Source organism: Pogoniulus pusillus, chromosome 29 (assembly GCF_015220805.1).
Source record: "Pogoniulus pusillus isolate bPogPus1 chromosome 29, bPogPus1.pri, whole genome shotgun sequence".
In the NCBI taxonomy this organism is placed as follows: Eukaryota; Metazoa; Chordata; class Aves; order Piciformes; family Lybiidae; genus Pogoniulus; species Pogoniulus pusillus.
Genome location: NC_087292.1, coordinates 9,229,742 through 9,245,831, shown reverse-complemented (window position 1 = coordinate 9,245,831; position 16,090 = coordinate 9,229,742). Strand labels below are relative to the sequence as shown.

The following is a 16,090-nucleotide window of genomic DNA, read 5'->3' as shown; positions in this document are numbered from 1 at the left end:
CTTCTAACTGTCCTCTGGTGCATATCAGACAACTTCCCAGGCACCACTGAGCAATCCAAACAGATACTCAGTGAGGTCTTACAGTAGGAGAAATGCATGAGCCAAGTGAAGGAACATTTTCCTGTAGTCTCTTGGGAACTGTTGACAAGCCTCTTTCTCATTTATGGTTCCTGAGAGACTTCAGCAGGCAGAGGTATCTTAATAGATTTCCCCTCCCTTCCTGCTCCACTGAAACAAAGTGCTCATGTTCTTAACCCACCTAGAGATTACCCTGGGTTTGTAAAAATCCTCCATCATATCAAGAAGCTCTCTACCTACGCTCGCAGTGTCCCATGAGTGAGTTTGTTTTTACCCTGTTGTAGGAGGACAGTGACCCTCCAGTGAATGAAAGTTTAAGCATCGAGAACACGCTGTGGGCCAGCACAGTGATTGCATCAGGTAAGGTGGAGGCATGTGCCATTTTTTTTTTTAAGGGAATATGTTAACAATTTTTAAAGGTCTTCTTGTAATGGAATAATAATCTCTGTCAGTTGGAGAAATTAGGAGTTGGGATGAAGTTTCCCACTTGTCCTGACACCTCTAGGGAGCTGAGCTGACATCTAATTGCCTCTTGGACATTTCTAGATGAGAAAGAATTGGAGTGGCCTTTGGGCACTTCTTTAGCATCTAGGACCAGAATAGCACTTAATTGCTCTCTGCATTGACATCCTAATCTGTAACAGAAATGGTGTCAAATAGATTCTGGTAACAGAAGCTAAGATGAAAGATTTTCAGGTAAGTGCTTCCATTGAGTTCATCTTAGATACTTTCAAAAAGGAAAAAAAAATCATTCTTTGACAGATTTCAGTTTATATATACGATAAGCTCCCAAGGCCTGAGATTAATCAATGCCCTCTTGTAGAGGCTTGTCAAAGTAAAAGCCTTGTTGCTCTCATCCAGCATGCTTGCAAGGTTGCCAGGGTGGTATCTGGGGAGTGCGAAAGTCTGCTCTGGATTTGAAGTTGTTGAGCAGAGAGACTTTACAATGCATTACCTAGGTGTACATGGAATAATAATGGGAAGGGACATGAACTTTGGGGGTTGGTTTCTTTGATTGGTTTTGGAGGTGTTTTTTCTGTGTTGTGGGTGGGTTTTTTTGTTTGTTTTCCTAAGGCATTGGAAAGATTTTGATTTGCTCTTTTAAAGCAAAGCCACTGAATAAATGTTATTGCTTTATGTTTGTCTAATTCTGGGCTGACTCTGAAATGCATTGCAGTGCTGTCGTGGTGCTATGACCAGGGGATGGGGAAAAAACTAGTTGTCCAAATACAATTTAATCAAGTACACTGTGTTTATGGACTAGTAACTGCCATGCAGTAGGTACCTACCTGCCCTCTAAGTATAGATGCCTGTAGTCAGTCTGGCAGCTTCAGGTATCCACCAGGCTGTTAAATGCATGGATCTCAGCTCATCCTGCCTTTGAACAAAATGTAAATGGGGAGCCATTTGTCTTGTGATGATGTGCTGTATATACTCCCCACAGCAACCTTTCGCAGGCTGCAGGAGGCTTTCTTCCCTCTTGTATCAAACCTTTAGTTTGTACCAGCTCTTGCACCAGTGCAGCTCTCTTACTGCTGTGGCTGAGCTTTATATGGGAGTATCACTCTGCATACAAATAGCTGAGGAGGCCAGTGGTATCCTGAGATGTATCAAGAAGAGCATGGCAGGCAGGTAGAAGGATGTTGTCCTGCCCTTCTCCTCTGCCCTGGTGAAACCTCATCTGGAGTACTGAATAAGTTATTTGTGGATAGACATCTTTGTGAGTTCAGTTAGTAGGAAAAACAATGGCAAATATTTTCACCATTTCCAACACTTTATGCAATGGAGTCTGTTTTGAATAGCCATAAAACAAGAAATAGTACTTTTTTGTACATATCAGTGTGTCTTCAAGCTGTTTTCTAGCACTGACAGGTTTTCCCTCTGATTTTGAGTGGATTGATCAATGTAATGCACTTTTTGTTTCTCCTGTGGCAGTAATAAATATTGTGTCGTAGGTTATAATCATAGAATCAAATGGGTTGGAAGAGACCTCCAAGATCATCCAGTCCAACCTAGCACCCAGCCCTATCCAATCAACTAGACCATGGCACTAAGTGCCTCATCCAGGCTTTTCTTGAACGCCTCCAGAGATGGCAACATCACCACCTCCCTGGGCAGCCCATTCCAATGCCAATCACTCTCTCTGTGAAGAACTTCCTCCTAACATCCAGCCTAGACCTCCCCCCACAGAACTTGAGACTGTGTATTCTTATTCTGTTGCTGGTTGCCTGGCAGAAGAGACCAACCCCCACCTGGCTACAGCCTCCCTTCAGATAGTTGTAGACAGCAGTGAGGTTACCCCTGAGCCTCCTCTTCTGCAGGCTGCACACCCCCAGCTCCTTCAGCCTCTCCCCATAGGGCTGTGCTTCAGGCCCCTCACCAGCTTCGTTGTCCTTCTCTGGACATGTTCCAGTACCTCAACATTTCTCTTGAATTGAAGAGCCCAGAACTGGGCACAAGTACTAAACTGGACACTGACCAGTGCTGAGTATAGGGGCAGAATAACCTCCCTTGTCCTGCTGGCCACACTGTTTCTGATCCTGGCCAGGATGCCATTGGCTCAGGCACACTGCTGGCTCATGTTCAGCTACTGTCTACCAGCACCCTCAGGTCCCTCTCTGCCTGGCTGCTTTCCAGTCACTCTCCCCAGCCTGTAGCCCTGCTTGGGGTTGTTGTGGCCAAAGTGTAGAACCCTGCACTTGGCCTTGTTAAATTGCATCCCAATTATGGTTATTTCTGCTAGGAAAAAAAATGGGGATATTATTTTCCTTCCACTGTGAGTAAAATCTGCCAGGCTATGGTGATGCCATCTCACTGGGGTAGCCTTTGCTTGTAAGATGAAGCAGAGCTACATGGCTTTCTCCATCTGCTGTAGTAGGAATGGGTCTGACTCTGACTGCTTGTGGTTCATTTGGAGTAGCTGTGCCATCTGCTGATCTGAATTGTGATGATCTTAACCACCACCTGCCATCTGGCTCCAGTGATTTGTTGTTAGTTTTTGTTGGTTGAATTTTTTTTTTGGCCTTTTTCTTTTTTGAAGGAAAATTTCCCAGCATATTTTTAGAAACCACCTCTTTTGAACCAGTCTTATTTAAAAATAATTCACATGCAGCTTGTTAAAACTTTGATTGTTAATGGGAGCAGGGGAATAGCAGAGTATAAAATGGCAATGTATTTGCAGCAGTGCTGTTGTGGTGTTTTTTTTAGTGTTGTTTTTCTCCATTTTTACAGACCCTTAAAGTTTTCTAGTAAAAAAATTAGACTTTGGCAATAGCAGCTTTGAAACCCTTGACAGTAGGTAGCTGCCTTTTGGGTTTTTTATGGCTTTTTGCAGTGTGTTTTGGAAAAACCTGTGGAAAAAAACAGTAATATATGGTGCTAAACTGTGTTATATTTCTGCAAGAAGAAAAGGGAAAACTTTCTTGCTCTCAGCTCTTTTAGCAATTGTGGGACATGACATTAAAATACAGTGATCAGCTCCCAGCAGCTCCATCTGTTCCAGTAAGGTAGGAGTTGGTATAATTTGCCATTTAGTGGGAATGGCAATTAATACTTAAAAGTAAATTGTAGACTTTAAAGGTAATTCTGGCTTTGGAAGACAGTAAGAGTTCATTGGTTTTACTCTGGTTGTGGCAACCTTCACCAATAAAGAACTGTAGCCCAGAGCATTGCTTTTGGCACACAATGAAGGGTCACTATCTGGTGTAAGGCAAACTTGCCCACACCTAACTGGGACTCAGAGTGGTGGGAGGAAACCCAAGAAATCCTCCATCCTCAGCAACTTTTATTTATAGCAAGGAGAGACAACTGACATTAAAAGGGGGTCATGGAAAGTGACGAGAACAAGGCAGTTAACTGCTCTTTCCATGCACATTAGTCGATGCAGTCTGTAATGCTGCATCAAGTCACAGAATTACAGAGTTATAGAATGTTAGGGGTTGGAAAGGACCTCAAAAGGTCATCTAGTCCAACCCCCCTGCCCAGAGCAGGATCACTTAGGGCAGGTCACACAGGAACATGTTCAGGCAGGTTTTGATAGTGTCCACAGAAGGAGACTCCGCAACCTCTCTGAGCAGCCTGTCCCAGTGTTCTGGCACCCTCGCAGTGAAAAAGTTTTTCCTTATGTTCATGTGGAACCTCCTCTGCTCCAGCTTGCACCCATTGCCCCATGGGTCAGTAGCTATCATGGAGCAGAGCCTGGCTCCTATCCTCCTGACGCTGCCCTGCACATCTTTATAAACATGAATGAGGTCACCCCTCAGTCTCTGTTTTCCAAGGTAGAGAGACCCAACTCCCTCAGCCTTTCCTCATAAGGAAGGTGTTCCATTCCCTCTCCAACCATATGGGCAGTATGAGTGTAAACTTACTAACCTTTTGTAGAATGTCTCCTGTTCAAAGTCTGTGTTTTCATAGGTTTTAAATTTCAGGTACTGACTTTTTCTGGTTGCTGTTACCTCTGAAATTAACCTGCTAAAAATCCTTCCCAAGTGCCAATCCTTTGGGTCCAACAAGTATTTTTACAGAGCAAACAAACTGAGGCTGTTTTTCTCCAGCTGATCCATTCTCTGTTTTAATTTAGGTACTGTTGTGGGAGTTGTCCTCTACACTGGAAGGGAACTGCGCAGTGTGATGAATACTTCAAACCCAAGAAGTAAGGTATGGTGAGGAAACAGCCTTATAAAAAGGGCTAGAAATCCATCATTTAAAAAAAGAAAATCCTTCCAAATGCTTTATGTGCACACTGTAGAAAGAGCTTCATAGGAATAATGATTCAGATTGTCCAGCCTATGATTTAAGGTAGTTACTCTAGCAGGACCTATTTCTCCTTATTTTTTGATTGTATTCTACATATGTGTCCTTACTATCAGATTGGTAAAACCATTGCTTGATATGGTTGTAATGAGATAGTTCTAGTTAGAACAGGAAAGCTTATTGTGCTGCATTCTTGTAGCAAAGCTAAGACAAAAGGCAGGGATGTTTATGTAGTCTGCAGCTTTTGGCAGCATGAATCCTCCCGCAGCTCTTCAGCCATTATTTAGCTTCCAGATGATAAAAGTTTTATTTAATAAGCTGGCAACAGTATTGTTTATAAATTTAAATATGTTTGTAGTGCTTTAAAAAAGGAGAAGTTGGCTAGTGGGGAGTGGCTGTTTGGATGTGGCAGTTTATTCCCTTTGTGAATATTACACGGTGCTAACATCTTCATTTGTGTGCGTGAAATGTGTCTCTTGTTTCTTTAGATTGGCCTTTTTGATTTGGAAGTCAACTGCCTTACCAAGATCCTCTTTGGGGCTCTTGTGGTGGTCTCACTTGTCATGGTGGCCCTTCAGCACTTTGCTGGTCGCTGGTATCTTCAGATCATAAGATTCCTCCTCCTGTTCTCAAACATCATTCCCATTAGGTAAAGTGACTGCTAATTCCTCCCAGCAGAACACTTTGTGTCCTACTCCATGTTTCTAGTATGAACAAGCACCTAAACTCATATGTGTTCCTCAATTTGACAGCTACGCAAATGCAGCAATAGAAATCAAATTGCTGGTCAAACAGAAGAGTTGCTTTGTTGTTTCTGCTGAATTTGTTCAACATATTCCCCCAATCACAAACTCTAACTCAAGATGTGGATTAGTTATTTAAGGCTCCTCTCTTAGTGTTTGGCCTTTGGTTACTTTGATAAGAGGAGAGGGGAAAGTGGAAAAGGAGGCTTATTTATACAGCATGTAGAGCAAAGAGTCCCCCCTTTTTAGAGGGGACTGAAACTTTAATATTGTGCTATATTAGTAAGAAGATTGTTACTTTTGGTGCAGGTCTGGAATTCATTTCGGTTCCATTTTTAACCTGTTGTCACCTGTCAGTCCTGATGTCTTTACTTGTCTTTGTTCATCTTCTCCTCAACTTATATCTGTTCTTCTCCAACATAATGTGATCATTTCTCTGTGAATTTCTGAGCAGCACTGAACATTTCTCCCTATTTATCACCTGGCCACTAATTTTGACTATACTTGTCCTGAATCACCCTCTTGGGCAGCTTAAATTTAGCTGCCAAAGATGTGTCCTTTTGTTGCACTCTGGCAGTCCACAATGATTTTTTTTTCCAAAGTTTAACTGGTGATACAGTTTCTTTCTCCTTTTTTCCCCTTCCTCCCACATAGCTTACGTGTGAATCTGGACATGGGGAAAATTGTCTACAGCTGGGTGATCCGCAGAGATTCCAAAATCCCCGGGACTGTGGTTCGGTCCAGCACTATTCCTGAGCAGCTGGGGAGGATATCCTATTTGCTTACAGACAAAACAGGTATCTAGGTAGAAAAAAAATATCATTTTGAGTCACTGTGTGTTGTTGCTTGGATTTTGTTACTCTCTGGCTGCCCAAAATTTTTTCGTGCTAAGATTTCTTTGGACTAGGAGAAATAATCATTTCCTGCCATCTAAACAATGTGATTTAATCAGTTGTTGTAAAAAGCACATCTGCAGTGGTTTTGTTCTGAATGTACTCTAAGATAGGACAGGAGTGTTATGCTACTTCAAAGAGCATTTAGTGTCTTTTGAAACCAAAAGCTGAGAGTAAAAACAAAATAAACCCCAACTTTTTACTCTCAGTTTTCAAAGCCAGGTGAAGATGGCTTCCACATGTAGACAGAAATGTAGCATAGGTCTGTCTCCTGCTGTCCTTGCACTTCTCAGTGTAAGCTTGATTTCAGGAGATCTCAGCTGTAACGAAGAGCTTGATTTGGCATAACATTTTGGTCCACTGAAGTTGTCTGCAGTTTTCTTTAGTTCCAAAAGAATCAGAATTATGCTTACAGCTCTTGCTGGTATTGACTTAGGGATTAATCTCATTCTTAGTGGCACAGTGGATCTACTACTGCCCAGGAGGATCAGCCCTCAGATTTGTTAATATTGTCTCTTTGCTGGCCTCAGCCTGTGCTGAGAGCTTGTGTGGTGACAATTTCTGGCCCAGTTTCTCTTGAACTGGGATGCAACAAGGACAAAAACATGTGCTGAGGAATAGATGTGTGGTGCCCACTCCATTTCTGGTACTGCTTCTCTTACAGGAACTCTTACACAGAATGAAATGGTCTTCAAGCGACTTCACCTGGGAACAGTAGCTTATGGCTTGGACTCCATGGATGAAGTGCAGAGCCACATATTCAGTATATACACACAGGTAGAATTAAATTGTGTTACTTAAATCTTTGTTCACAGAACAGTTTTCCAGGCCACTGGGCTAATGATGAAATACTGTGGCAGGGATCTGCTTGTTAATTGACACTAGTCTTTAACTGCCACAGCACACACGCAGATCTGCGAGTGTGAGTGTATGGTGCCTGTGTCTGGTTACTGAGAGCTGGCTGTAAAATAGCATACTTTTATTCAGATATTCACCACTTGCAGCAACCACAGCATTTGCTTTGTTGAAAAATTGGCACTGGGTAACGTTCAGTGGATTAAGTGGCAGTTTGAAGTGCTGTGTACTGGGGCAATAACGAAGGAAGAGGAACCATCAGTATTCAGTATGCCGTAACAGAGAACTCTCTCAGTATTGCTGCTTTTAAGCCTGCTGGTTAAAAAAGAAAATGGTAAAACTTGGATTCTTTCACTAATGCACCTCTGTGATGTCTGCTTTGAAAGACAGCTACAACTAAAGATGGTAGCAAAGTCAACAGGTAAAGTATGGAACAGGAAAATCTTGTTTCAGGAAGTCTCTACTTTGCATTCCTCTTTCAGTATCACAGGATGAGCCAGGATCTTAGACTAACTAGACTTCTTAGTCTTCTATTTAAATTTTATGAGATAACCAGGTCAGGCTGTGGGAGTTGTCTGGGTGAGCAAACTGTGTTCCTTAGCACGTTACATTGGACAAGATGCTCATGCATTGAAACTTCATATAGATACCTTCACTTCATTTGTAAAACAAGTGATGAGGTTTTACTGAAGAATATTACTACCTTTGGGGGGGGGGTGTGTGTGAAATAAGATATCAGTGGCTGATTGTTCCAGCTACCTTTCTGAGTGGTACTTAAACAACTGCAAGAATCACAACTAATTGTGTGACCTCAGAAGCATTATTTTTCATTTTCTCTTTGTGACCACTCTCTCAGCTGCAGCTAGAAATACACATAGAAGTACACATAGAATCAACCAGGTTGGAAGAGACCTCCAAGATCATCCAGTCCAACCTATCCCCCAGCCCTATCCAGTCAACTAGACCATGGCACTAAGTGTCTCATCCAGTCTTTTCTTGAACACCTCCAGGGACAGTGACTCCACCACCTCCTTGAGCAGCACATTCCAATGGCAATACATTTTTTTATTACTTACTGACAATTAGATTTTAAACCAAAAAATTGTGTAAAATGTGATTCCAGAGAAGTTAGTGATGTTAGTCATGGGCTACTATTCCCATGTCATCACAGTTTGAGACTGTGTCCTGACAGAACAAGACGACACAGTCTCAAACTGTGCCAGGGCAGGTTTAAGCTGGACGTTAGGAAGAAGTTCTTCACAGAAAGAGTGATTTGCATTGGAATGGGCTGCCCAGGGAGGTGGTGGAGTCACTGGCTCTGGAGGTGCTTAAGAGGAGGCTGAATGAGGCACTTAGTGCCATGGTTTAATCAAGTAGAAGGGTAAGGTGATAGTTTGGACTTGATCGTCTTAGAAGTCTTTTCCAACCTGCTTAATTCTGTAATTCTGTGATATGTCACACATTTTTATTTCTCAGTAGTTGTTTAATTGCTTCATTCCTACAGAAGTAATTTTCAAGGTGGCCCTGCTTCTCCTAGAGGATGCACACCCAGTGCAGTGAAATGAGGGTTTTGCATCACATTGGTTTCGCTTTGCTCTAGAAGTTTTAAACTGAAATGCACACAAAACCAAGTGTGAAGGCAGCATTCTTGCCTGGAAAGAGGCACCATGTGCTGTCAATGGGATTTTCATTTTTGGATTTTCCTCATGGTGGGAAAGATGCAGAGCTCGATCTCAGTGATCTGTTTGGTGGCACAGCCCTTATCTTGGCAGGCACTCAGGCTACAATGCATTTTTAACTAAGTGTATGATCATTAAATACCTGATATTTTGAGTAATTATCTTTTTTCCTGGCACATGTCTCAAGTAATGTGCAGCTCATCTAGCCATTTCTGTTTCCTTCCTTTGCTTCTTAGCATCTGGTTCTTCTCTTGATGTTGAGACTCTTAAATGAGTAAACTGTACTTCAAAAACAAACAACCCCCAAAAAAGAACCACCAAAAAGCCAACAACAAAGCAAGCACACCTCACACATGCCACACAACTCTCCTTCTCCTTTAAAAAAAAAACACTGGGTTTCAGGTTTTCCTTTTTTGCCCTCATTTTGTACTCAATCTCCAGAGCAAACTTTTGCCTAGTGGTTAATTATTTGTCAAAGTATTCAATATCTGTCAGGAACATTTGGGTGACTGACAAGTCCAGTGTGTGACTAGTTAAAGCTTGTTACAGAGCTGATGAGCAGCAATATTAAATCTTGAAGATCTTGTGTTTCCTAATCATTAGTGTGGAAAATAGCATGTGGGATTAGACCAGGAAAGGTTATGTCTCATAAAACGCTTATAATTACCAAGTGAGATTCCTTATAATGAGAAGCATTTGCTGGCAGTGATTCATTTTGAACTGTAGTTCTTATTCTTTGCCTTTATTTTTACCATGTTGTGACCTTTGACCTGGAAGTGAAACTTTTGTCCTCTTGACACTAAAGGTTAACAGAGCAGGAAACTAGATCACTGTGTGTCCCTTCTTCAACCACCATAATTTAGTAATTGTGCAATTATCTGAAGACTCCCATTCTGATACTAAAAATAGTATTAAAAATTAAATGAATGTAATTAAGATTTTCTAGGTCCATACAAGTCATCTGGTTTCTGTTTTCAGCAGTTATATTCTCTTGCACATGAAACCAAATTGACTCTCAATTTTTGGAGTTGCTGGTGACTTCTGTGAAGGGAAAAGTGGTTTCACCAAGTCTTCTGACTTTGGTCTTTCACTAGTCAGTGCTTGGTGGATCAGCACCAAAGAGTTTTTCTCTCAGTGTACTGTTTCAAAAGGTTAGGTAGGTCTTTTGGGGCACTGTAGTCCACCTGTAACAATGGTCAAGAAGTTGCATTACACTGAGGTATGTTCCAGTGGTGGTCAGAGTTAAGGTATATGGAGAGAGCATCTCATTCCTGGGGATATAAGGATCTGCACAGCTCACAGCTGCTGCATGCAAGATTTTCACTGAAGTGAAAACTGAAGCATATTATTTTTCCTGCAATAACACTTCATTCTTCTATCCTTTTTTATAAGCAATCTCAGGACCCACCTGCAGTGAAGGGCCTTACTTTAGCCACCAAAGTGCGTAAAACCATGAGCAGCCGCGTGCATGAGGCAGTGAAGGCAATCGCGCTCTGCCACAACGTGACCCCGGTGTACGAGTCCAACGGGGTGACAGACCAGGCTGAAGCTGAAAGACACTATGAGGACTCCTGCAGGGTGTACCAAGCCTCCAGCCCTGACGAGGTCAGTATCTGTTTCTGTGTATAAAAACCCCAAACGAAAACAAACCACCGAAACAGCAAACAAACAACAAACAAAGCCCTTGCTTTTTGCTGGAAAGAAAGTACTGAAAGTATTGCAGTCTAGTGAAGGAGATGAGATTTTAATGCATTGATTACACCGATAACTCATTAATAGACTGTAAGTGCCCTCTCAGCTGATGTATTTCAGCCAGCTCTGTTTCTCTGCCTGAAGCTACAGAACTTCATGGTGATGGACCAGTCGGTGGTGACAGACATCTGCTCTGTGTGGGTGGGACAGACCTGGAGTCCAAGTTAATTCTACCAAGTCAGTGAACTACACAAAAGTTTGGCTCTGAGCAGAGCTGTGCCTTGCCAGTTCTCTGCTGGCACCCAGTCCAGCCAGAGCTACACAGGGTGGTTCAATAAAGGGCAAGTTTAAAGCTTTCCAGGGACTTGCTGGAGACTTTTACTGAACACTCCAGAGATCAGGTTCAATACAGGGCGTCTGATGAAAGTGCTCTTTACCACAGTCTGTGCGACATATAAAATCTATAGTTAGTCTTGTTCCCTTCTGTGATGAAGACAGGAGGAATAAAATATGGTTTCATGTGTTGGCTGTGCCTCTTGGATACATCCTTAGTGCAACCAAGGTAAAGCAATTTGTTCTCTGTTAATTTGTACAATTACACTTTCTCTAGGACATTGAAAGAGACTGAAGCTCAAAAGTTCCCAAAAGGATCCTACTGACAGTATGGACTCCTGTCTTCTATTTGACTGCATTCAAAAAGTTCTTCCTTTTATTGTTCAAACTAAAATAGATTTGTATCTGATAATAACCTTTTCAGCTTTGACATCAGAAGAGATGCTGGAAATCTTCATGGTTAGAGGTGAAAAATTGCTTGCACAGCAGTAAATGTATTCATTAAAACCCAGCTCTATGAGGGTTTTGGGACTGGTACATGTGTGACTGATAGACTGGCACACAGAGGCACTTTCCACATTTCTTCTACATTCAGAATACTCCCTACAATGTTTTTCTGCCAAAGTAGGCAATTCCTTTCATATCATGTGTTCTTAGATCTGTGCTTTACAAAAGCTGTATCTTTGCCTCCACTGATGTGCATACAGTGATAACACTTAGTCCTCCCTGGCTTTGGAGCTGGTGAGCAGTGTGCATGTGTGTCTTCTCCCACTACATAATCTAGGTCAATGTTTCACTTACCTGCTTTTCTCCTCCAATGTGTTACTCTCTCCTGTGCAGACAGCTTACAGAAAGCATCTGCCTTTGGACTGAAATGAGTTCTGAACATTTCCAGATGTTTTTTCTTCTGTTCCTAAAGCATTTATAGGCTGGTTTTGCACAGCTCCTCTGTTTATTTACGTATATTCTGTGGTCTATTGTGAAGGTGCTGATTTTTTTGTTTCCTTTTTCACCCTATACTGTTTTGTCTTTAAAATATTTATGCAGCAATTTGTCTCAAATACCCAGGGGATTATCATTTGTTTGTTTTACTATAGCATGATAACTAATCCTTCTAAGATTAATACTTAAATTCTGGTTTTTTCCTCCTTTCTTGCAGTGTCTCAAATAGAGAATTACAGCAGGTTCAGAAATCAGATATGCTTTGCTGCACTGAGGAAATCTTGTCTGTAGGTCTTAGATTTACAAATGTTGTTTGGACATGCTCTGTGCATGTCATACTAGATGGTACAAAATGCAGGATCAGCACAAGTTGAGTCCTTGAGAAGGGAGAGATGCTGTTAAATAACATTCCCTGTAGGGGAATGGCTTTGGACTCCTGTTAAAGCCAGCCTTTGAAATCCAATATCAATAAAATATTGCCATGGCAGGGAAGGTCAGTTTATGAAATGAGTACAAAAACTTGTATTCTCTTTACTTTAACAGCAAGGGTAATTTCTACCAGTTGGCATAGGATTCATTTCCTGTAACAGAAAGCAGGATTTCCTAAATTTGTTTCCTGTGCACACTGCCATTTAGAAGTCTTGAAGTATCTTTATTCAGATATCGGTTACAGCCTTGGGGCTCTGCAAGCCAGTTGTCAGTTGTAGCCATACAGTAACTAACAGGGGAAATGAAATAGATATAATCTGATCAGAGATAAGAGTGCCTGGGATTCCTGGGCAAATAGTCTTTAACCCTGACAACACTCTGCAGCTGCCAGGACATGAAAGGGTGCATGGATCAATTGGCTTCTGCCTCTTGTCTGTCTGCCTAGGCAACTCTAAATGGGACATTTGTAGAGCAACTCATGGCACAGAAGGATCAATTTGTCTCTTTAGAATGAAATTTATTAGTCGATATCCACTTCAGTGGTGGCTTGGTTAATTCAATTGTTGGAAAGAGCAAAGTTTGGGGGATAGTGTGCTGAGCTGCTGTAGCTGCTTTGGTTTGTAGTGCTGAGAGCCATATCTGACTTGGTCTGGATGAAGCTGCAACTCCTGCAGTGTGGTCAGGGACTTTACTGATATCCCCTCATCACTGAGCATGGGCAGTCTTGAAGGTGTTGGAGGGATTTCAAGCTAGCTTAAAAAAAACCCTCAGTTTAAGCTGTAAGCATGTCTTTGTCTTGAACGTGTCTCATCTTTTCATTGTGACTGAGTGTACCTCTACTTATCTGTTTGCACAGCACAGATTAAAACCTCTTCTGCCTCACACCGAACTGAAAATGTCCTCCCAGTCCTGGGGTCCCCAGACCCTGCCAGATGAGCCATCAATGCTTTCAGTGTTGTCCACTAGTGCCACAGCACTTCCCAGAGGCCAGGGCCATTGTGTTGCATGCTGAATGGGGATGGTCATTTCAATGCTTTTAGTACATCTGATAGGAACCCTTCAAAATTATATCACTTTCCCTCTCAGTAATTATTCATTCAGCACTATAGGGGCTGGGAAGTGGCACGTTCAAAGGGGTCAGCACCACTTCCCTCCGGTGCTGAATGCAGTTCACCTGGAGAGCCATTAAGGGCTGACAGGACCCACGCCTGCTTGGAGCAGCATGGCAAAAGGGGATTTCTTTCATTATTCTTCCCCTTGCATTGAGGTACCTTTCTGTGGTCTTGGGGCCATCCGAAATGACTGGCGTGGGGCAGCGCAATGCAGTTAGCTTGAAGCGTGTCATGTACCTGACGTTGCACCTCTGACATGCTGCTCATCCATTTGTTCCTCTGCCCAAGGCTTTTCTTTTGGCGAGTTGAAATGCTTCCTAACATCGGATTTAAATGAGGTGCTGGCAGGGAAGGAGGGAGGAGGTGTCTGTGAAAGAAAGTAGGGAAAGAGACGCTTTAATGGGCTGAGCTGGGAACAGAGATTTGTTCAGAGATCTGCGGCTTTCCAGCAAGGGCAAATCAACAGCCAGCACTCTGCACACTGAACATCACTTAACATCGTGCTGTGAAAAAGTCACAGTAGTTATTTATTAACCAAAATTTTAGAAACCCTCTCAGCTCTGGAAGACTGTTAGGAGGATTATCAAGAGCCTTTGATTTGCTGTAATCTTTGTGACTGTGCCTGCAAAAACTTGCTAATATTCAATCAAATATTGGTCCAAGTTGATATAAAGGACTTTCAAGGTAAAGCCAACTCAACTAATTACTGTGTTTTCACCTGGTGACTTAAACTTCTCCTTTCATAAAGTAGCCTTATTTTAGGCTGTCTTTTAAGCCTAACTGTGGATGAAAGGGAGGCAAGTTCACAAAAGATCCCCTAGTTAGACCCAGTTGTATCGATTCATCTAGTTAAACCTTGATTCAGTGCAAGTATTTGGGTTTCGTTTTCATCTGTATCTTGTGCATGTGATTTACCAAACTACATTCTGTTTTTGTTTAAGATATGTGTGGTCACTTAAGGCAGTAAAGGCAAAACCTGCAAGGCACAAGAAATAAATAACCTTCAAGTCAGCAGCAACCATGTGCTCAGCGCACTCGTGCCTTTGAAAATGTCACTGTAAAGTACTTCCAGTATTTCATGTCTGTTTGGAGAAAGTATCCCTTGATCCTTTCTGGAGGCCAGTGATATATGGGCTCATGTCAGCTGCTGCTCCCATCCATTACTGCCGAGACAGCTTCTAGAATTAAAGTCCCATATCTCAGCAGGCTCATTCTTAGATGGATGTGTCAGCTGAGGTGGGAATTCTGGAGGGATCATCAGGGCAGCAAAATGAAGACTTTGGTCTTCTGTTGCGGCTCTGTCTGTAATCTAGTGAAAACTTGTAAAGGATTTAGTGTTGTAGGTCCTTAAATACTAGAAGCTGCAATCAAAATGATACTCATGTAAGCCCAATTAAGTGAGTTCTGATGTGTAGCTTGAAAAGTTTGGAGTTTTTGTGTTTACTTGGAGTTTTTTTGGTAATGTTTGGTGATCAGGGGCTCTCTGGTAAGAGGGGTCTGTGAGCCAGCCTTCATCTGTCTTGCTGATCAGTATAGAGGCTGAACGTTGGTGGTGAACTGTTAGTACAGAACAGAGTACAACACAGAGCTCGTTTTCTTTGCTGGCTTTATCGATACGAATCTTTAATGTGCTCTGCATCAGTGTTTCTGGCTCCGATACTGTAAGTCCAGGCTGACTGCATCGTTGTCATGTCTTGGTTTCACAAACAGAAGCTGAGGATCAGCACATTCAAAGAGTGTTTGTAAGGAGGTTTACCTCCTGTGCCCAAGGGAGGTTTGGGCACTCTGTGCCTGGGCAGAGGGTCCTTGTGTCTGCCCTTGCTGTAGAGCTTTCACGATGTGACAGTGGAGGGCAGAGAATGAAGCTCCTGCTGCTGAGAGTCCAGGACAGCCTGGCGGCTGAAGCGAGCAGGGGCTGGTCTGCCCTGGTAAGTGAGCTGCTGACTTGAGGAGAAGCCCACTAGATAGAGCCATACAGCAGCACCTGCATGTGGGAACAGCTCCATTCTGTGGCGCTATTGACTCACGCACGTCTTTGCAGCCCCCACCCGCAGCCCCTTCCTCTGTGCTGTTCCTCAGGGGAGCTGTGGCGTGGGCTGGCTGCCCTCACCGTGGCCGTCTTCTCTCAGGTGGCCCTGGTGCAGTGGACCGAGAGCGTGGGTTTGACGCTGGTGGGCAGAGACCAGTCCTCCGTGCAGCTGAGGACACCTGGCGGCCACATCCTGAACTTCACCATCCTGCAGATCTTCCCCTTCACTTACGAGAGCAAGCGCATGGGGATCATCGTTCGGGTAAGTGTCTTCGGGGGAGTTTTCCTGTCCTTGGGAATCTCCTGCCGAGGCATCGTGGATCACGGAGACCACATTCGCTGCTCTTCCCAGCACAGTTCTGCAGTCTCTGCTAGCTCAGGCTGTGCGCTGGGCCTGTTTTGAGCTAATAGCATCTCGCTGCCAGGTTGGTTTACTTTACTGCTGCTTCCTTTCTCATGCCCATAGTTGGCTGTAAGTGCCCTGAGACATCTTTAGCTTATTGATGTTGGTTCCTTGCTCAAAACAATGGAGCCTAAGCCTCAGGCAGTGGGG

At 43.0% G+C, this 16,090-nt stretch overlaps 1 protein-coding gene across 1 annotated transcript in view; it reads left to right on the top strand.

Annotated features, from left to right (window-relative positions):
* The window catches only part of ATP9A (ATPase phospholipid transporting 9A (putative)), a 64,342-nt gene that overhangs the window by 24,109 nt on the left and 24,143 nt on the right, over positions 1-16,090 (top strand). The window contains exons 9-15 of the mRNA XM_064168009.1: positions 363-438; positions 4,658-4,734; positions 5,319-5,479; positions 6,228-6,370; positions 7,131-7,243; positions 10,393-10,605; positions 15,638-15,799. Of these exons, the coding sequence (XP_064024079.1) occupies positions 363-438; positions 4,658-4,734; positions 5,319-5,479; positions 6,228-6,370; positions 7,131-7,243; positions 10,393-10,605; positions 15,638-15,799 (945 nt within the window). The remainder of the gene's footprint in view (positions 1-362; positions 439-4,657; positions 4,735-5,318; positions 5,480-6,227; positions 6,371-7,130; positions 7,244-10,392; positions 10,606-15,637; positions 15,800-16,090) is intronic.